This window comes from Sorghum bicolor, chromosome 6 (genome assembly GCF_000003195.3).
Source record: "Sorghum bicolor cultivar BTx623 chromosome 6, Sorghum_bicolor_NCBIv3, whole genome shotgun sequence".
Taxonomy (NCBI): domain Eukaryota; kingdom Viridiplantae; phylum Streptophyta; class Magnoliopsida; order Poales; family Poaceae; genus Sorghum; species Sorghum bicolor.
Window position 1 is genome coordinate 2,425,762 of NC_012875.2, and position 21,994 is coordinate 2,447,755.

At 42.6% G+C, this 21,994-nt stretch overlaps 2 protein-coding genes across 2 annotated transcripts; both read right to left on the bottom strand.

Moving 5' to 3' along the window:
• LOC110436297 (calcium-dependent protein kinase 27-like) lies at positions 13,818 to 15,957 on the bottom strand. Its single transcript, XM_021462988.1, has 5 exons — positions 15,944 to 15,957; positions 15,409 to 15,831; positions 15,091 to 15,180; positions 14,255 to 14,378; positions 13,818 to 14,101 (listed from the first exon to the last, which is right to left on the bottom strand). The coding sequence occupies exons 1-5, from the start codon at positions 15,955 to 15,957 to the stop codon at positions 14,066 to 14,068; spliced, it is 687 nt and encodes a 228-aa protein (XP_021318663.1). The 3' UTR covers positions 13,818 to 14,065.
• Positions 17,453 to 18,940, bottom strand: LOC8083391. Its single transcript, XM_002447425.2, has one exon. It carries the CDS (start codon positions 18,938 to 18,940, stop codon positions 17,612 to 17,614), a length of 1,329 nt encoding a protein of 442 aa, XP_002447470.1. The 3' UTR covers positions 17,453 to 17,611.

A 21,994-nucleotide genomic window follows, 5' to 3' on the forward strand; every position in this document is an offset into this window, starting at 1 on the left:
TTTGATGTTTTTTTCCATCTTCATTCATCTTTAGTCATTCCTTTTAGCCATTGCATTATTTATTTCTTTGTTATAATATATCTTCATTCACTGTTAGTTCCGAAAGAAAAGCCCCTATCCTATCCCAGTTCCCATGACTGGTTACACTCTGTCTCCATTGTCTGGACAAGATGAAGATCCAGTGCAGCCAAGCCTTAATGACTGGATGGATTCCCAAGGCACTTCCTCCCGCCATCCAGATGGTACTCATGCGGTTTCCATTGAGGTGATTTTGTCAAAACCAACTTGTAAATTGCAGACATGTTGCACAATGTGCATTCATATGTTGCACTATACTTTTCCCAATGTTTCATTCTCTCCACTTCATATATTGCATTATTTATTGCAGTCTCTTCCTGAAGAATACCAAGTTCTATTGGCGGAGCATAATTCTTTGTTGGAGAAAGATTTTGATGAGCTTGCAAATACAATGAAAGAGCAAGTAAAGGCGATTATGGCAAAGCGTGGTGCTGAGTTGGCTTCTAAATTTATTCATTTGAACAAACGTCTAAATGATGTTGTTGATATGTCAAATAAGATGAGCCACCTGAAGAAACCTACCAATGATAATGTCAACATGCATCCTCCACCAGATCCAACAGGTTCAGCTGCTGTGTCACCCAAAAAACCATCTAACCCATTAGAGAGTACAACACATGCAAGTACTTCTAGTGCACCAATCGCACCGGAGGATAGTACAAAAGGTCCATTTCCTTCCCCTCCACCAATTGCACCAGATGTGAGTAGAAAAGGTCCAGTTCCTTCATCTCCATCAATCCCACCAGCAGATAGCACTAAATATGCAGTTCCTTCCCCTCCACTAATCTTACCAGATGAGAGTACTAAAGGTCCAATTTCTTCCCCTCCACTGATCTTACCAGATGAGAGTACTAAAGGTCCAATTCCTTCCCCTCTAGCAATCCCACCAAAGGATATCACAAAAGATCCAGTTCCTTGCAAGCCATCAAGCCCTTCATATATAGATCCGTATATAGATGATATCCCTTCATTTGACCTATTCCAACCTGAGGACCCAGAGTACACAGATATCTATGGAGAAAGATCAAGAAGCCCTACGCCTACCGGTAAACACTCCTAATCTGTATATGTGTTCAAATGTGGCTTCTTTTTCCCTTTTTTCTATACCCATTGCAATAACTTTCCTACTCTGTTTCATTTGTACCATCTCATGTGTTGCAGTATATCTGTCTATATGTTTCAGTAGTTATATTTTCTAAATACTGCAGCCTTGATTTCATATTGTTTCATTAGTACTGGCTTATATGTTGCAACAACCATTCATATATGTTTCAGTGATACTACCAAATGTGTTGCAGTATATCTGTCTATATGTTTTAGTAGTTATATTATTTTCTAAATACTGCAGTATTGATTTCATATTGTTTCATTAGTACTGGCTTATGTGTTGCAGCAATCATTCATATAGGTTTCACTGGTAGTACCACATGTGTTGCAGTAGTTATATTTTCTAAATACTGCAGCCTTGATTTCATATTGTTTCATTAGTACTGGATTATTTGTTGCAGCAATCATTCATATAGGGTTCACTGGTAGTACCACATGTGTTGCAATATCTATCTATATATGTTTTAGTACACTTGTTTCCATATACTTTATCCCATACTTTTTGTCCAGCATACACAACCATTGATGCTTCCAAGGACAATCAACCAGGCTCAAGCACAATTGATAAAAGGAATAGAAAGAAGAGGAAAAGAATTGATGTTGGACTTGGGCCGAAGCAAACAAGACCGAAGAGTGATGATGCTGATATCAAAGAAATTTGGAACAACTTTTTGGCTAAAAGAGCCTTCGATCAGGGATTCAAGTTAGAGGGTGAATGCCAACCGTGAGTTTACCCACTCCCCACTCCTCCTATCTTTGATCAGGGATACAACTTTGAATTGTCCTACACTTTGTGCACTGTTTTAATGTGCTACCCATATTTTGTTGCACCAGGGTTGTTTACTTCTTGTGAATGTAGTATCCATGTGTTGAAACTAGCTATTTGTTTTGTTTCTATACTTCATTCATACTTGTTGAAACAAGCTTCTTTTGGTGTAGCACTTCGCTCATCTTTCTTGTAGTAAGTTTTGATTATATCTCCTTTCCTTTTTCTACAAGGCCACCTTTCATTGAGATTGATCACTTTCACATTACGTACGATGAGTTCTATGATTCCTTCAAGGCAAGGGGATTGGTTGGTAACAATGTAATGGCTTTGTGGATTTATGAGTTCAATCTTGACCAGCTTCAAATGCTTAAAGAGAATAAAACAAGAGATATTAAATTTGCTTTCCCCCAGTTGGCCACGGTAATGATACAATACCTGTGACTTTCTATTTCTAAATGAATTCCTCGAACTCATCTTTTATTTAGCTTTTTTCATTTCTTATTTTTCCAACCTTTTTTTTGTGTGTGTGTGCTGCACAGTCATTCTTGAGTGTGGATCCAGCTTCTTTCAGTAATGATGGGACTCTCAAGAAAATTTACACCAAGATAAATGAAACATGGACTATCGCCAAGATGGATCTGGTACGTGAGGTGTATATACATTGTTTCGTTCCAATGAGAAAGGCCATCAACGAAGCAAGATACACTCATTTCAAATGTTTCCAGACATATTGCACAATGTGCATTCATATGTTGCACTGTACTTTTCCCAATGTTTCATTCTCTCCACTTCATATATTGCATTGTCATTTGCTACATGTGTCAATGACTGAAAGGTGTATGCAGATGTTCTTTCTGATAATTTTTCAAGACCACTGGGTACTTCTTTGTGTTAGTATGTTCATGAAGCAAATTGCCTTCTTTGACTCTTTAAGCGCCTCTAAGGAGAGCTCATGTTTGAAGTGTGCCCAGAACTTGGTAAGTGGATCGGTGGATTCCTTGCTGTTCATTCTGCTTTTGTTAAAATAGATCTCGATTTCATGTTGCATCATTCATTCTTTAGATGTTGAAGTAGCTCTTGATTCTCTATTGCATTTGTATTCCTGAATTGTTTCATTTATTTTCAGATTCAGAATTTTGCAGCCACCACACTGAAAAATGGGGTACTCAGAACTGATGTGTCTCGTTTTGAGTGGATCTACCCCGAGGGATATCCTAAACAAAAGAATGTGTATGTTGCACTTTTAGCATGTCCTTCCTAGTCATCATTGCCTAATGATTTGTATGTTCACATGTTTTATTTTCCTTTTTCTTTAAAAGGTTTGACTGCGGGATATTTACAATGGTTTATATGGATGCATGGGATGGCAAGAAGATTGTGGATCCATCACTTGTGAAAGTATGTGTTTTGATTCTAAAATATTCTTATTTTTATAACTCTTATTTTTTGTCTCTAAATATGCTTGCTCAGTCTTGCTTTGCTTTCTTTTTTTCATTATGTCTCTGCCTAGGATTCGGTGCTAGAGTTCAGGAAGCATGCTGCTGCACTACTCCTTCGATCAGAACACAATGTGGTTAAGCTAGATGAATTTGTGAAGATGTACAATGCCAGGAAGACCTGATGAAGTTGACGCTATGTAGATAGGAGGTGTTAGGAGAGCGATGTGCCATGAAACATCATATTTCTTGTAATATGGAGTTGATTCATGATACGCTACGTTATCTATCGGTCCATGCTTGTTAATGTTTGTTCAGTGTTGCCGTAATTTGAGATGTAACAGAAGTTGATAACTGTTTCCTTGGAGAATTACAGATGTAACAGTGTTGAACCTTTCATGTTTCACTAGAGTAATTCAGATGTAACAATAGTGCTACTATGTTGTTGCAATAGAAGATCACAGATGTAACAGTGTTGAACCTTTCCTGTTTCACTAGAGTAATTCAAATGTAACAATAGTGCTACTATGCTGTTGCAATAGAAGATCACAGATGTAACAGTGTTGAACCTTTCCTGTTTCACTAGAGTAATTCAGATATAACAATAGTGCTACTATGCTGTTGTAATAGAAGATCACAGATGTAACAGTGTTGAACCTTTCGAATGTACACAGTAGATACAACTGTTCATTAGGATATCTTCATATGTAATAGTATTGAAACTTTGCTGTTTCATTAGAGTAACTCAGATGTAACATTAGTACTGCCCATTTGAAATGAGTGCCCTTGCTTCGTTGATGGCCTTTCTCATTGGAACGAAACAATGTATATACACCTCACGTACCAGATCCATCTTGGCGATAGTCCATGTTTCATTTATCTTGGTGTAAATTTTCTTGAGAGTCCCATCATTACTGAAAGAAGCTGGATCCACACTCAAGAATGACTGTGCAGCACACACACAAAAAAAGGTTGGAAAAATAAGAAATGAAAAAAGCTAAATAAAAGATGAGTTCGAGGAATTCATTTAGAAATAGAAAGTCACTGGTATTGTATCATTACCGTGGCCAACTGGGGGAAAGCAAATTTAATATCTCTTGTTTTATTCTCTTTAAGCATTTGAACCTGGTCAAGATTGAACTCATAACTCCACAAAGCCATTACATTGTTACCAACCAATCCTCTTGCCTTGAAGGAATCATAGAACTCATCGTACGTAATGTGAAAGTGATCAATCTCAATGAAAGGTGGCCTTGTAGAAAAAGGAAAGGAGATATAATCAAAACTTACTACAAGAAAGATGAGCGAAGTGCTACACCAAAAGAAGCTTCAGTTCATATATAAAACTAAATTGGTTTATAATTTATAAATCACTGAGTGCCTCATATATACACTTATTTTTGTTCAAGGAATATAAATCTATAGCTTTAACTCTGTGTCCCTTAGGTGCATTGCTGCCGATAAGAACTTGCACGTCTCCACACCGTGGCCTTCTTCGTGGCATACCAAGCACACCGACTCTTTGGCTTTGTCTTTCTTAGCCTTGGACTTGTTCTTCTTTATTGCTTTTTCTTTCACTTGTTGTACAATGGTCTTCTTACGGTCAACCTTGTTCCTAGGCCTCCCTTGTGGATCTTTTGCTAGAGGGTTCTTGAACTTTGTTTGTTTCACCCCTCTCTCCACCTCCTTTGCACCCTCAACTTCATTTGGGGGATCATTTTGTCTTGAAATCAATGCTTTCGTGGTTGCCTTCACCTTTTCCCTCAAATGATCGATCCCTTGTGAACCCACCATGTACTCTTCTGGACCCACACAAGCATCAGCAGCCAGCTGTGTCATTTTCCTACACAATGCATTGTACCTCAGCTTATTTGTCGCTGGAACACCAAACACTGGTTCAGGACGTGACAAATGTTGAGGAACTTTCAGCGTAGCTTCTTTAGACCACCTGTGCAGCAGATACTTCTGTGGTATATGTTGCACATCAAGTGTTGTAAAGACTTTCAGGATGTGAGGACACAGGAGACCATCTTGGTCAAACATGTTGCAAGAGCAAGTGTATGTTTCAGACCCCTGATTCGCAGCAACATTGTATGTTTTCAATGTCACCTCACCTTCCTTGTATACTCGTTTCAACACCTACAACATAAATACAAAATAGAAGTACTGTCGAGGGTATCAGTTAGGGGTATCCTAACTGATGCACATAACGAGATTATCTTTACACAGATCGAAGCCCCTAACTCGATGTTCTAATCAGCTATACACACAATCGTCGACGGCTACAGCCTCGAAGACGGAAGAGGCGTCGAGCGTCAACTACCGTCGAATACGGAAATGAGCTCGAGCGAATCAGGAGGCGTCGAGCGCGAGGATATCGCCCGCCGCCTGACGCGCGCACGAGAACCAGGGCATTTAATGCGCCTGTCGCTTTCCCACCTAACACGCTAGTCACAGGAAACGTGATGGGGAACAGGCACCCGTCCCGTCATTCTTTTTGCAGCCTTCCCCACCTAACGACCCAGAGCGCGTCAGGACGCAGTAAGCCGGGATGGAACGTCAAGTCAGGACCCCCTCGAGACGCCAAAAGTCAAAACTCTAGATAGCAAGGCGCCGCATGGCATCCGACCCTCGATTAGGCGTGCTCCCTTCCTGAGGAAGGGTTGGGCGTCGACTGATGGCACTGCCGCAGCTCTGACGTTTCAGCCGCCATGACGTACAGGCGTGCTACGGATAAACAGGCCCGAGGCGGCGTACGAAGCGGGATATGAGGGCATGCGTGATCATCGCCAAGCTATCAGGACGGGACGGCTCGAGACCACGCCTGTACGGAGGCCTCGAGTAGGTCAGCGCGCCATGCCTCTATCGACCCCTAGTCTGTCACCTACACATGTACCCTAGGCCTCCCCTTGGAACTATAAAAGGGGAGACCCAGAAATGAACACGGACGCAAAGTAACACAACACACACACGTAGAGAAGTCTCCATACTCCATCCCGGTTCATACACACTTGTATTCGCCCCTGTACAAGCACTTAGGTGCAAGATAATACAAACTTCCCTCCCCCGCTGGATGTAGGGCCTTCTCTTGCCCGAACCAGGATAAATCTTTGTGTCTTCTTGCATCACCATCTGGGAAAGGGAACACGCATACAAATTTACCCGTTGGTGTGACCCCCCGTGGGGAAAACACCGACAAGTACCATCAATTTACAAAGTCACCAAGAATTATTATTTCAATGGACTCTAGATTCTGTTTCACTAGTAATGAATAGCATGTTTCAGTATTTGTAAAACAGAACATCTATGTATGCTGCAACAGAAATGTGCAGTCTATATGTACACCTTACCTGCACTGTCATTTGGCTTCCCTCTTTAGCAATCGAATCTATAGTTAATGTCGTAGAATCACGCAACAACTCTTGAAACTTGAAGAAAATACTTCTAGTGTAGAACTTAGATACTTGCTTCTCAATTTGAGACCTCCCCCACAACGGTGGATTTGTCGTTTCACCTTTTGTTGCTTCTCGATACCCCTTCTCAATCCTTGTTTCCATTATGTACTCATATTGGGTAAGGAACTGCAACACTGAATCCTGTGGGTGCACCATTGTCTTGAATAATGCATTCATACTCTCAGATCTCCCTTGTTGTGCTTGTGAAGGGAAAGAAGCATTTCTTGAAATATGCAGGTGCCCACATAGACTTGGTTGAAGACATGTTCTGAAAGTGATCATTGCTATGCATATCATACTTCACCCCTATGTTATGCCACAACGTCTCAAACTCCTCTAGAGACTCGGTGAAGTTGATGCAATAGTCAAACTCATCCGCAAATTCTGGGTTGTTTCTAATTAACCAACCAAACTTCTCACAAGCTTTGCTGACCACATGAAACTTGCAGCACCTGTGTGTTGTAGAAGGGAATACCTGTGCTATTGCAGCTTTCATGGCCCTATCCTGGTCAGTCATGATGTTGGTTGGTGCTATTCCACCCATTGCATCCTTGAGCGTTTGAAGCACCCACACAAATGTTTCAGTAGTCTCATCCGAAAGCAGAGCACAACCTAGTAGGATGCTTTGGGCATGATTGTTGATCCCAACAATTGGTGCAAAGGGCATGTTGTACCGGTTAGTGCAGAACGTCGTGTCAAAGAATATGCAATCCCTGAAGCACTTGTACAACTCCCTTGATCTGCCATCAACCCAAAACAACCCTCTCACAGCATTCTCAACATCTAGCTTGACAGCATAGAAGAAGCTGGGGCTCTCAGCTTGCAATTTCTGGAAGTACTCGAGGACAGCATCCATGTCTCTATACCGTACACCCGCCCTCAAGTGTGTCCTCAAGTTGGAGACGTCCTTACTGTTGAATGCGAGGTTTCCCACACCTCCATGAAAGTCTCCTAGTACTGACATGATCTGTATGGTGGATATGTTTCGATGGTGTAGTGTCTTCAACAGCTCATAATCAGCCCATGATATCCGTCTGTGAGACCGCAGCTGCCTTACCCTGCCCTTTATCTTCACCATAGGGTGTGTGTGTTCTTCTCAAAACACCACGACCCTCCACCTCCCCTCACGCAGACCCACTGCCATGTGTGCTTTGCAATCAGCCTTCTTCAACGTACTCTGCTTCCTTGTTGCAGTAGTCATCACAGCACCAACTCTTTTCTTCTTGGATCCTTCCGTTGCTGCCGATGATGCATTACTTGATGCGCTGTCTTCATTTTCAGTGGGTGTAATTTTTGCATGCGAACATTCGTACTCCTTTCGTATCAACTCCTTAGTCACAAGACTTTTTCTCGATGAACCTACTCTGACAGTGAATCCCATCTTGAATGCATAGTTATTGTACACCCTGAAGGCTTCATCTATTGTATCAAATTCCATTCCAACAAACGGAGCAACCGGCTGGGAGCTTACAACGTCCTCTTCTTCTTCATACACCACCTCATTTTGAACACTTATTTCCACCTCGACATCCTCAAATAGCTCAACTTCTGCCACATGAGAAAGATTCTGGTCAAGATTAGGGCCTATGGAACCCTGCATTGCAAATGTGTTTGTCAAACTATGCATTCAGTCAACACCAACTAATTATTAAGAAGGAAACATCCAAATTTAGAGTGTGCGTAGAAACACACTTCTGAAACAACATCAGCCATGTTAGCGCTTGAATTTGCAACAATCTGATGATGTCCACTTGAAGTTGCAGCAATCTAATGATATCCACTTGAAGTGGGAGCAATCTGATGGTTTACATTGATGTTTCTTCTCCCATGTATCATGTTGTCCTGCACATTTTCAAGGCATTGCAAATTTGGTTCAGTTCCAATTCTTTTATAGATGTGATTTACATTATCGATTATCGAAACAAAAAAGTACAAAACAGGGTATCATAGAACAGGCAAGCACCCAAAATTCTTGTTGCAGATCAAAGTGGTTTAGTGTTTCAGGAGTATAGTAACACAAGTTTCAGTATCTAGTCATGCTATGTACATAGGAACCCAAAACAGAGCATCTAGTCAGTATAAGTATAATTGCAACACAATATTTCACTAGTGGTAAACAGATCAAATTGCAACCGAATTGCAACACAACGTACATGTTGTCTTGAAGAAGAAGGGTTCGTCTCCTCCACCTCATTGCCACTGGAAATCATAACATGAGACTCTAATGTGCCGTAGACGATGCTTGAGCCTGCTTTGCGCCCCTCTAACCATAGATCTGCCTCGCTGCCCTCAACAATCAGTGGGGGACGATGCCCCGCAGGGAACTCCATGTTCGATAGGAGATGAGACATCTGGGCACGACGTCGGAGGGGAACGGATCTGGGCACACCGCGCGGTGGCTGCTGTGGACGCTGTTGAAACAAACGCGGCACGGCACGGCGAGGACGGGCAGCGCGGTGGGAGACGGGCGGTGCGGCGAGGACGAGCAACGCGAGCGCGGCGGAAGGATTCGCGGCCGCAACTCGAGGTCGCCCCGCGAGCGCGGAGGAAGGACTCGCGGCCCAGGCCACGCGACTGGAGGTGGAGTTCGGATTTGTGGGGATCGAATCGGTATCTGCGGGTTCGGTCTATCGGGGGGTGCGTCCGGACACACCTAGGAGCCGGTCGTCCGGGCGCTAGTCGTTCCGAATCGGAAAGCAAGTTTGTTTTGATGCGCGTACGGTTACCGCCCAAGATCGGACGTGATTCGTTCCTGTGTGACTTGACACAATCGAGTAACGGTTTAACGCGTCAGCTCGTTCATTAAGATTACGTTATTTAGTGATGAACGTTGTAAGCTCATCCTTGGTCACGCAATCATTGAAATTCACCAGAGTTCCTGCCATAGTTAGAAGATAGAAAAATATGGCACCAAAGTATTATCCCTATCAACTTAAAGGAACCAAGCAGTAGTGGTGGTGAAAGTGGAATGCAAAATTACAAACAGCTTACCACCATCTTACAAGTATTCTTACCAAAACCAAATAGGAGCAAAACCAAATTGACAAAACAATATCTTATTGAGCATGGATAAAAGTTGCAAGATGAACGTGTGCTGACATGGAGCTTTAGAAAGGCACACTATGAACAACAAGAATTAGCAATTAACGAGTGCAGATTTAGCTAAGTTCAATAAGTTTCCAAAAGATAAATCATAATTGCTGGCTAAGACGTGTCCACACGTAGCGCAACAAGGTGAAACAAAGGACGATAGAAAGAACTCATAGACAAGCAAATAGCCCAAATTTTTCCTTTTTCGTGAATATACCGTGGTTTTCTAAAAGGCACTAATAGGAATCAATTTTTTTTATTTTTTCACTATTTTTTTATATTTTTCTTTGAACAAGGATCACAAAAAAACAACCACAAAAATTGGCACCTACAACTGAGGTGGGATGTGGTCTACAAAAATTCAGCACGTTCTCTGAAAAGCGTGCAAAAACTTTGACAATTTTTTTTCTTTATTTTCCCAATTTTTTGGCAATTTTAATGAGATCAAACAGGCCGAAGCCAAGTTTGGGTCGGCTCTAAATGGTGTCAAGAAGGTTCCGTAAAATTTCAGATTTTTTTGATAAACGAGCGAAAAATTATGCCTATTTTACCGAAGGTATCTCAAGTTATGGTTTTCGGGGAAGGCACAACATGGCGGCAGCAGTTAGTGCAAAACATCATTAAACTCCAACACTGATCACAGAATAAATCGTCCCTGTGACTAACAACTGTAGGTATTCATCTAATGATGTAAGGAGGGCTGCAATGCACGAGAAATAACAACGGCCTATCTAGGGTTAGCGTGGCGGCGAGAGATCACACAAGGCGGCTAGCGGGGCCAAGTCGAGTAATATGGTGGCTTTGACTTGTTATTTGGGAACAGGGAATGGAATAGTGGCGGAAACAAAGAACAGCAACGGTGCAGTTGAACTACGACGACGAACACAACCGAAACCAACAACTAGACTCAAACAAGACACAAACTCAACAAAGCAAATCTGAAAACAAAATTGCAAGGCATAATGGGTGATAGGACTGTGGAAATTGAAATATTTTTAGGCTTTTGTGGACTCTAGGTAATGAACAAATATGAATCTAGGGCAAATAAGATTATATCTCATGGTAAACCTAAAATATCTCATACCAATTGGTGAGTACAGGCTTGATCTTCTGAAAGGTAACTGGTAAGTTTGATTTGTGGAGGTCTTGACGTTGGCCGATTGTTGACAGTCGATAACGTCAACTTTTATTAGAACTTTAGACCCAAATGAGAACATAAAAACACACTAGTCTAGGGTTTAAACTGACAGTTTCCACGAGTTTTGCATATTCTGTGTTTTCCATGGTTTATTTTAGAGAGAGGTGAAGAGAGAGATTTAAGTGCAAAAGAAACACTAAACTTAACCGCGACGCAACAACACCACCAACGGGGTCAGAAAGGTTCTACAAGACACCCGAAGGAACAAGACCCGCAGAGGAGGCAAGGTAGGGCCGGCCGGCCCCACCCTGGTGCCGGCCGACGCCCCCCTACGGTTTCTGGCCGCCGCCTTTCGGAAGCTTCCTCCACCGCCTCTCTTGATGCATATTGGCCCTTGGTTAAGTCGGTTTGATCCTACGGCGCACGTCGATCCCACCGGGCTATAAATAAAGGGGCCCCTCCCTGGAGGCATTCTACACCTCGGTGCTTCATATTCTCTACATAATTAGGGTTAGGGTTCCTCTAGTTGATCTAGTTCTAGTTCATCTAAATCTAGTTCATCTAGATGTAGCAATTAGGAGAGACTAGTTCTTTCAGATTCAGTCTTGTTTAGAGATTAGAGAGATTGAGTAGAGGAGTAGAGATTCTGGAGGAGTTCCGGTCTGTTGGCGCTTCTTCGTGGCTACATTCGTCTGGATCCAGTTCCCTCGCCTAGAGCTACGTTCTGAGGTACTTTTGTATTTATCATTCTGATTTAAGTAAGCAACTTGTTCTTATTCGTTCTTTGGTTCACAACTCATATTGAGTGCTTTGATCTATGGACGCATTGGTTGAAGTAGTATTTCGTAGTGTAGGCGTGGTGCCTAGGCTAGGTTTATTTGTGAATGTCCCCTGATCAGCCGAACTGTGGTAGCTCGCGTAGGTGACTTTATAGCTACGTTGATTCCTCTATAGTCCACATTCTGTTGATAGGACCGATAGGCTTATAGGTGCCTGGTAGGAGATTACTCTGTTTCTTCTTCTATTCGGGTTACTTGCCCGATAAGACGATATTATACAAAGTTTACCGGAATTAGAACCGGAGTGTATTAGCTATTTCCTTTTTTATATGATCTAGCCTAATTGTAGGGTTAAGTCTATATACTTTGTCATCATCACAATTGTTCCCTGTAGATACGATATTTAAAACCTTCGGGTAAAATATGACACTGGTATGATATCTGTGCGCTTGCGGATAATCCTACTTAAATATATTTAAATGGAGTGCAGTTAATTTATACCAACACCGATTTGACTTCAAATTAGACACCATTCGAACCCTGCAACTGTTACACCACTACTCCATTGGTTATCAACCAAGGACAACTTGATTGACCTCGCTAAGAAGACTTTTCCTACAAGCGAATCAAAGAACACAAACAAGAAGATTTAAACACGTGATCTGAAATTGCAAATATGAATGACGTCAATATCAATAGAGGGTTCAAGAACTCGGTTCCAAAGGACTAATCGACATAGTGGAGGAGATCAAGAACGGGGCAATGGATCACTGTAAAAGAATTTATCACCACAGTTACAATGAACGATTTAATTTCTCGATGAAAAACTAAACTCTAAACAAAACTCAAGTCTCGATAGTGGTAGCTATGTAGAATATAAATGAGAGGCGTCCTAGGGTTGAAGGCGACCAGGGAAGGCGCCCACAACTTGGGCTCAAGGCCCGACTCGATACATGGCCAAGTTGACCCAAAATAGGTGATGCAACACCTTGCCGTGGTCACATAGATTAATCCACATGCCATATGGAGCTGGGACTAGATCCAAAATTATGGCGTCGTCGTCCCCTTTCCAACGAGTACAAGATCTCTCTGTTTCGATGTCGTATGTAGAAGTTATGATCGAAACATTGACAACGTGCATGCTGAATCTAAGGAAAAACGATGGTGTAGACGTATCCAGCATGACGATGTCCTCATTATCCTCCCCTTCTTGAATTGCAGTCGTCCTTGACTCTATCTTAGCGATATCCTCATCATGCCATCACCGGGTGCGTGAGGCTAGGGCGCCATGGCTGGGGTTGTTGGGCTGGGCTGTCACCGTCACACTACCGGATTCGGGTACTTTGCCTAGTGCAAAAGACACACGGCAGACACTAAAACACTCGGCAAAGGTTTTGCCGAGTGTTGCACTCGGCAAAGCCTAGACGACAAAAAAAATGTCGACAAAGAAAACTTTGCCGAGTGTTTATCGTCGAGCGCTCGGCAAAATCTTTTCAGAGTGCTGTTGTGACCCTCCGCAAAAAAAAGCGACACAAACGGAGACCAAACGGCTAACGGAGACTTTGCCGAGTGCTAACACGTCGAGACACTTGACAAAGAAATTTATTTTTCTTTTTTCAAAAATTCTTTGTCGAGTGTCCTCCTTTTAGACACTAGGCAAAGAAATTAATTTTTTTTTTGCATAAATTCTTTGTCGAGTGCCTTGGATGGGGCACTAGGCAAAGAAATTATTTTTTTATTGCAGAAATTCTTTGCCGAGTGTATTTGCTCTTGCACTAGGCAAAGCCTACATCTTTGCTGAGTGTCTTTGCTCTTGCACTAGGCAAAGCCTACATCTTTGCCGAGTGCCTTGGTTGCTGCACTCGGCAAAGCAACTTTCCAGATCCATTTTTTTGGTTTTTGCATTCCAATGAATCAAAATAATTTGTACATCGCACATATATATCAGATATCACACATATCACAGATATCACACATATATCACATTTGTGACACATATATCACATTTATCACACATCACATATAAGCAAAAGTGCAATAAGTGTATCACCAAGTGAACCAAACAATCTAAGTGCATCACCAAGTTAACCAAATATTCTAAGTCCAAGCACAAGTGAACCACTAATGCAAATCTAAGTCTCCAAGTACATAAGCATCATCACAATAAGCATGACTATTCACTGCCAAGCTGGCCACCCCAGCTGATGTGGTGGCTAATGAGGCATATTATTTGAAGCCGCCGATTGATTCTGCACAAAAAAGAGAAGGTTACTTGCATGTGTGAGATTGTATGATTTTTGTATTGTATTCTAAATTGCATAGCTAATCTAGAAATTATTTGGATAGCTAATCTAGGCCATACAAGCAAAGCACAAGCAAAAGCATTAAATATTTATACTCACAGGAGTGCCTTCAGGAGGAGGCAATGGAGCAAGTAGCTCAGGTGGAGGAGGTTGACCCATACTCGCGCCAAGATTTTGCATCCACTGAAACATCACCTCCATCCGGTGTCGATCTAGCTTCTTCCTGCAAAGTACATATTTCTCAAAAGGTCAGTGAGTGTTCGACCATGTCCAAGAAAATTTGCAGTTGCGGGTATAAAGGAAATAAAATCCAATCCTACACACAAATGCTTTCCCCTATGTATTACACTACCAAATGCGAGATAATTGGATAATCCAAGAAAGATAGAATAATCCAAGAATAGTAACTAAGAAGAACATGCTCGCAGTCACTAACAGCCACTAGAATAATTGCACCTACAAATTAGATAATTTGTGAATTGAAAAAGAACCACATACGTGCTATTTTCAGAACTTTTATTTTCTGAAATTGAACAAAACTGCAATCATACAATTTCAGTCTTGAGAAGCCACCAACGATAGTAACCTATCTACTTGGAGACTAAATACTAATATGAACTTAAATAATACCGCAGGACCATATCACAAGCTACCTCATTTTGATTGATAAATCAAAGTAAGATCCAAAACAATAAAAAAAATTTCAGAAGCACACCCCATCCTGCTGATAGTTGTAGATTCAGATAATAGTCTTTTATTCTTTCTGGAGCAAAACATAACTGCAATCACTGAATAGGCAATATAATAGTGGTTTTCAAAGGAGATAATTTCTGAACCCAAATAACTGCAATCACTGAATAGGCAGTATATTAAAGTTCCTAAACAGACCTAATGCAAACAGAGAACTAAAACAAACATTCAGATAGCTCTTTCACCTGCACTCCTGAGTTGCGTTAATGCCAACAGATTTCGATTCGCCAATCAGCTCGGCGCACAGAATAATCCATCCAAATATATAAAATATCCTGGACGGAAGGAGTAACAGCGAGATATGGGCCATATCATACACGGATGCGATAGAGATAGTTAGCTAGGAATTAATGTAAACATCTAACAATTTTGATGCTAACGAGCGCAGCCAAATCTGAACTGCGGTGATGCGGAAGGCACAGATCGATCAGCAGAAAATAATTTGTGTAAAAGGCAGGAGAAAATAATCTGAACCGCAGGTAGGGCTGAGCTGGACCACGCACCTTTCTGGGGAAATTTCCCTCGGCCGCACGCCGCTCGCCTGCCGCCGCCGTCTACGGCTCGACCTACGCCGCCGCCGCCGCCACCGACGCCGAGGCAGCTTGCTCCAGACACCGAGGCAGCTTGCTCCAGATGAGGGAGTCGTCCGTGGCCAGGGGCGCCGCCAGGCCGGTGGGCGCGAGGGAGTGGGGGCGCCGGCTTCGGGCGGGCGCGAGGGAGAATGCGGGCTTGGCCGGGGACGCCACTGGTGGGCGGAGGCGAGGGAACGGGGGCGCGCAGGCGGTGGCCAGACGTGCTGTGGCGGAGGCGAGGGAGCGGCCGGATGCGCGTGCAATGGCACGGGAGGGCGTGTGGCCACGGCTAAGTTACCTGGTCCGGTGTTTGACGAGTGCCCCCGGATCCCGCACTCGGCAAACTTTTTTTTTCTATTTTGCTTTTGTGCTATTTTTTTAAAAAATCCTTTTTCAATGCAGATCCCTTTTTAAAAAAAAAAACTTGTCATACAGAATCTTTGTTGAGTGTCCTTATGGTGGGCACTCGGCAAAGCCCATCTTTGCCTAGTGCTGCTCCGGTGACACTCGACAAAGAGCCTTTCTTTTTTATTATTTCATTTTTCTCAATTTTTTTATTAATAGTATCTTTGAATATGCTTTGAGAATACTTGTCGAATTCACTCCATATTGAATATTAGACCCTTCTATGAGGATTCGACCATTATTTCATGCTATTTTTGTTCATAATAGTTTTCACAATAAAGTTTCTATAATTGTCATTAATAAATTAAAATTAGAAAAAGGGTCAAAAAAATACGAAAATTTTACACGAAACAATCTCTATCGTCTATTGCCTATACACAATGTTTCGAAGTCAAACACCACAAAGACAGTTAATTTAACTCTAAAATCTTAACGAATCATTCTCAACTCTCTTAAACTTCTACGAACATGTTTAGGTTTATAAATATCATATGTGACAACTTGTGCAAAACTCTTCCAATTTCTTATCACAGTATCCACGTATGAAATCATGACACCCTAAAAAATCTCATGATTTTTAGAATTTTTTTGCTATTTTTAAAATTTTAAAATCATTCGGCCACACATTATTGGTCATGTTGCATGAATAAAATGTTTAAATTTTTTTTATCATTTTACAAATATGGCCTCAAACCGGGACGAATAAGACTATATAATTTTTAAACGTATTTTTCAAGTATTGAAATCACTTGTAGTTGAAATTTCACTAAATTCAAAAAATTGCTTCAAGCACAATTAATTAATTATATATAGCAAATGAGTACAAAAATACACCAAATTTTAACATGGTGTAGCACAAGTTGTATGGGAAGAGAAGAAAAAAGTTAGATGAGTTGGAATGAAAAAAATTAAATCTTTGCCAAGTGTCCAAACCATGACACTAGGCAAAGAGCTCTTTGCCGATAGTCGAAACTGCGACACTAGGCAAAGAGGTCTTTGCTGAGTGCTCTTAGGGGACACTCGACAAAGATGTAACGGTGGGTGATGGATAGATAACGGTATTCTTTCTTTGCCGAGTGTTTTTAGTTTGCCTAGTGTTTTTGGTGGGCACTAGGCGAAGAATACCTCTTTGTTGAGTGTCATACGGTAGACACTAGGCAAAGAACCTCTTTGCCTAGTGTATTTATTTCGCCGAGTGTTTCAGGGCATGCTCTCGGCAAAGGGCCTTTTTTACTGAGTGTCCGATGCTTAGCACTAGGCAAAGCATCCGGCACTCGGCAAAGGCTAGGATTTCGGTAGTGTCAAAGGCCGGGATTCCAGTAGTGTCAGGGGCACGACACACGGGTGCTGGTGCGCTGCCGGCGACACGGGTGCTGGTGCGCTGCCAGCTGGGGGGCGCCCAGGGACGAGGCTAAGCTATTTTGCCAAACAATAATTTTATTAATAAAGTTGAGCTATACTAAATAGGGTTATAACGTTGCTCGTGCAGAATCAATTTTTTTAATGCCTATGAGGCTTTATATTATTCTTAAAATGTTGTAATAACTTCATAAATAGTCACAACAGACGAATTTCAATATCCAAATAGTACATTTGTTTCAATCAAATGTACTCCCCGATTATGATCGAGCTAGCTGCATTGATTGCGTCTAATTAAGCAACGAGAAAAAAGGGGAAAATAATATAGGAAAAGTAGTGCAAGATGCAGGTGTAGTGCTTGCAGTAGTGGTCACAGAAAGGAAGGAGTGAACCACGCCGGCGGCGGCCATAGCAGATGCTTGCCGACCGCATCTATCTTCTCGACCCTGCCGGCCTTTAGGCTATAGACGCCAACGTCCCTGAGCTCGTCCCATAGTGAGACGAAATTGGAGCTCTTCCCGTTGCGCAGGCAGGCACCACCGACATCGTCGTCAGTGAAGTAGACACAGCCGGGCATGATGCCCTGGTGCTCCGTCGTCGACAGGCACAGCGATCCATTGACGCCGACGAAGATTGCGGCGTCGCCGATGTCTGCCGCCTCCTCCCACCGGCCCTTGTCATGGTCCAGTATCTGGACCTTGAAGAAGACGCGCGTGTCCATGGAGATGGAGCGGTACCGACGGCTAGTGTTTTCCTCATCCCTAGAGTGTTTGAGCACCACCATCAGCCGCCCGTCCGTCGACACGGCGAGGTACTTGCGGCGGAGGTCTTTGTCCTTGTAAGACAGCCTCGGCGCGACGGCGGCGTCGCCGGTGAACTCGCCGGTGTCAACGTTGCGCTGCCACGCCTGGACGTGGCCGGTGTAGGTGATGGACAAGAAGCGACCGCCGTGGTGTATGGCGTCCTCGACGTCGCCGCGGGTGGGCGCCATCCTCCACGCGGCGTCCTCCGCCGACGCGAAGGCCGGGGCGCCGATGGACCTGTCCATGATGAGCATGGCGGCGTAGCTGCCCGGGTGCGGCGACGCGGAGAGGACGACCTTGCGGTAGACGAGCTGCCGCATCTGGGCGGCCGTGACCGTGTACGCCGGCGTGCGCTGCCCGTGTCTGTGCTCAGGCGGCGGCGGCGAGCCTCCGAAACGCATCTGCAGGAAGGGCGCAAAGTCGAGGAAGAACCAGCCGCCACCGTAATGCGGCTGGATGAAGGGGACGGTGGAGATGGGCGGCAGGTCGGCGTGCGCTCCGGTGACCGGGTTAGCCATGCGGAGGGCGGCCCGGTCGTCGGTGGTCACGAGCCACCCGCCGGAGGAACCGATGACGACGTGGCCGCGCAAGGCGACGTCCGAAGTGCGCACGGTGGCGGATTCGCCGTCGGCCAGGGACAGGACCGTGGCCTTCGCATCGTACTCCTTGGGGCCAGGGAGGAGGAGCCACGGCGGCGTCTCCAGCTTCAGGCCGCAGACGGAGGCGAAGGCGAGGCCGCTGAGGAAGTCGAGGCGGTGGTGGATCTCGGCCAGTAGCTCGGGCGGGAGGCGCTGGAACCTGGCAGCGGCAGCGGTGGCGGCACACTGCTCAGCATCCAACTGCTTGTTCTGCCTCTGCCGCAGGAGTTGGCGGCGGCGGCGCTCTGTTTCTGCCATGGTTTGTTTCGAGGATCCAGAGTAGGGCAGGAGCAGGACGGCCCTGTTTATATATATTGCCTATGCAGGTCGATGGACTTGGATCTATCCGTCTTGACTTTTTTATTCCCCTCTTTTAGCCTGACCCTGACACGGAATCCCACATGCAAACTATATAAGTACTACAAATGGAATCAAATTCGTATTACAAAACAGTGCAAAAACATCTCCATGAGTTCTTAATAATAAAAAATAATAAAGCCTTCCAATGACCCAATCTAAGATTTTTTTGGTAAGAATAGAAAAATGAGAAAATTTCCTATTTGATGACATCCAAAATAATGCTGCTTTTTTATGTAACACCGAAACTGAAATTCTTTCCTATATGTTCTCCACTGAGTTTTTCTTTCCTATTCGATATTTTCGTCAGTTTTGACGGCTAACAGTAGTACTACAAATAGAATCAGGTTAAAGTACAAACCAGTGCCAAAACATCTCCAAAAGTTCTTAATAAAGCCTTCCAATCTAGAATTTTTTGATAAGAATAGAAAAACTTATCTCCAAAAATGTGGATATATTCGCGCGTGAAAGAAGTGTGCTAATCAAAGGTGGAAGAACATGCGGAAGAATAAAGAATAGAAAAGAGTTCCTGATAAAGAAATATATATTATAGTATTGCTGATTTAAATTTAGAAAAGATAATTTAGAAATATATAGTATAGTATTGCTGATTTAAATTGTCCTCTATATTTTAGAGTGAATTATAGAAAACTATTGAAGATGGTCTTATTTGTTTCTCTAATACGTTTTGGCGAGTTGAAAAACTATAGTTTTAGAAGAAAATTCTTAGGAACTTTTTTTTTAAGAATTACACAATACAACATAGACGCTCAACACGCACGCACACTCACCCCTATAAACACACGTACGCAAACCCTACCCCTATGAGCTTCTCCAAAAGACTGAGCCGGCAGATCTCGAGATTCACGAAGTCACCACAACGCCTCGCTGACGATGAGGACGTTGCCTACCACTGAAAGCATAGCGCCATTACCTCACCTACTACTGAAAGCATAGCAAAAGCATAATGCTGTTAAATTCTAGAATAAATCCAGAAAAATGCGAGCACTCATACCAAGTTAAGGGTTTGAACTCACGTGAGACAGGTTCCACCATAAAAAACCCAACCAGTTGATCGGGCCTGTATTTGGCCCACTGCAAGTGGGGCGACAGCACTAGGCCCCCAACATTCAAAGGCCCCTCCGATTGGGCTTCAAGAGGCTAGTATGGCTGCATGGGTCTTTCGGTTTTGGTTTTTTTCAAGTGAGACATTGGACTCTTTGAATGTAAAATGGGTTCTCTTTCACAAATGAGATATTGGACTCTTTGAATGTAAAATGGGATCTCTTTATTTTAGATTTTTGGGAATTAGTTCCTATGCATCACCATAAGATTTCTAACAAGGACTGGTCGGTGGTGAAAGAAAGATTTTTTAAAAAATTATCTTGGTAGTTGGAAGGGGAAACTTCTTTCAGTGGGAGATAAGCTGGTTCTAATTAACTCAGCCATCTCAAGCCTTTCTATGTTCATGTTTTGTTTCTTTGAAGCTCCTAAAGGTGTTCTAAAAAAGTTAGATACTATAGATCTAGGTTTTTCTAGCAATGTGATGAGCATAAGAAAAAGTACCACGCAGCCAAATGGAGTATTTATGCGCTCTGAAACACATAGGATGATGAGGAATTTTAATTTGGAGAACCAAAACAAATGTCTTTTGTCAGGTCAAATGTCATTTTCATGCCAAATGGAGTCGTTGGTCGAGAATGGCCTATGGCAAGGCTTACTTAAAAGGAAGTGCTTATAGTAAGACCGTTACTTAGGTCACTATAGACATGAAAACTCGCAGTTTTTGTCGGGTCTCGTTTAGGTAAACGATTATTTCATGTCTTTTGGCACCTTTAAGTTAAAAAAATGGAAAACAAGTTAGATTTTGAGAGGACCATTGGACTGGTGACGAACCTTTTAATGTTGGCTTATCCTATTTTGTATAGAATTGTTAGAGCAATTCCACTAACTTGGCTATTTTTATTGTGAAGACTATTTTATAACTTGTATAGTAAAGAAATAGGCTCCAACAGATGTGTTATTTAGTTTTGTAATAAAATAAAAAGTTAGTCATCCCTTGATTTTTTGTGGCCATATATAGCCAATCACTAGCACTAGTTTTTTTATTTTGTAAGATAGCAAGACTGTTGTGAACTTCTTCTTTTTTAACAAGTTATCTATTTTACAAAATGGCTAAACAATGAAATTTACTACTAACTTTAGTCAGGCTCTAAGTATGTAAGTGGATAGTGTGCTAAGTTTTGTCCCCCTTAATGTTTCTTTGCAGACAGCTTTAGTAGGAGACAAAATAGTTGTTTGGTTAGAACTTATTTCAAGGGTACCTTCTGTTAATATGTGACTGATGAGGATGGCAACTTCACTGTCTGCTCTATGTTTATTGCTCTGATTCATCAAAATACAATTACCAATAAAATGTGATCTTTGGAAACTAAGAGTTCATCTTTAAGATCAAATTCTTCTTGTGGTATTTAAAAAGAGGTGATTAATTCTAACGAAAGATAATTTGACTAAAATACGTTGGCATGGAAGTCCCAATTGTTGTTTTTGTAATGCTCGGTTCATTTGGAATACCATTTTCATCACCTTCGGCATTCATGCTCCTCTTAGTGTATCTAGTATGTTTGGATCATGGCTCAAAGGAGATTTTCTTCCGTGCTTAGGATCCAAATTCTAGTATGTACAACTGCTCTGTTGGACTATTTGGTTGAATAGAAATGACATAGTTTTTGAATAGAGCCACTTCACACATGCAGGTAATTGTACAAATATTGCTATTAGGTCTGAAGCTGGTTGTTATTTTTTGAGTAAAGTCCATTACCGGTCTCTAAACTTGTTTGGATGTGTCATCCCAGTCCCTAAACTTGTAAAACGACTATTTAGATACCTAAACTTGTTCGGCTGTGTCATCCTGGCCCCTAAACTTGGAAATCTCTCGTATAGGTCCACAAACTT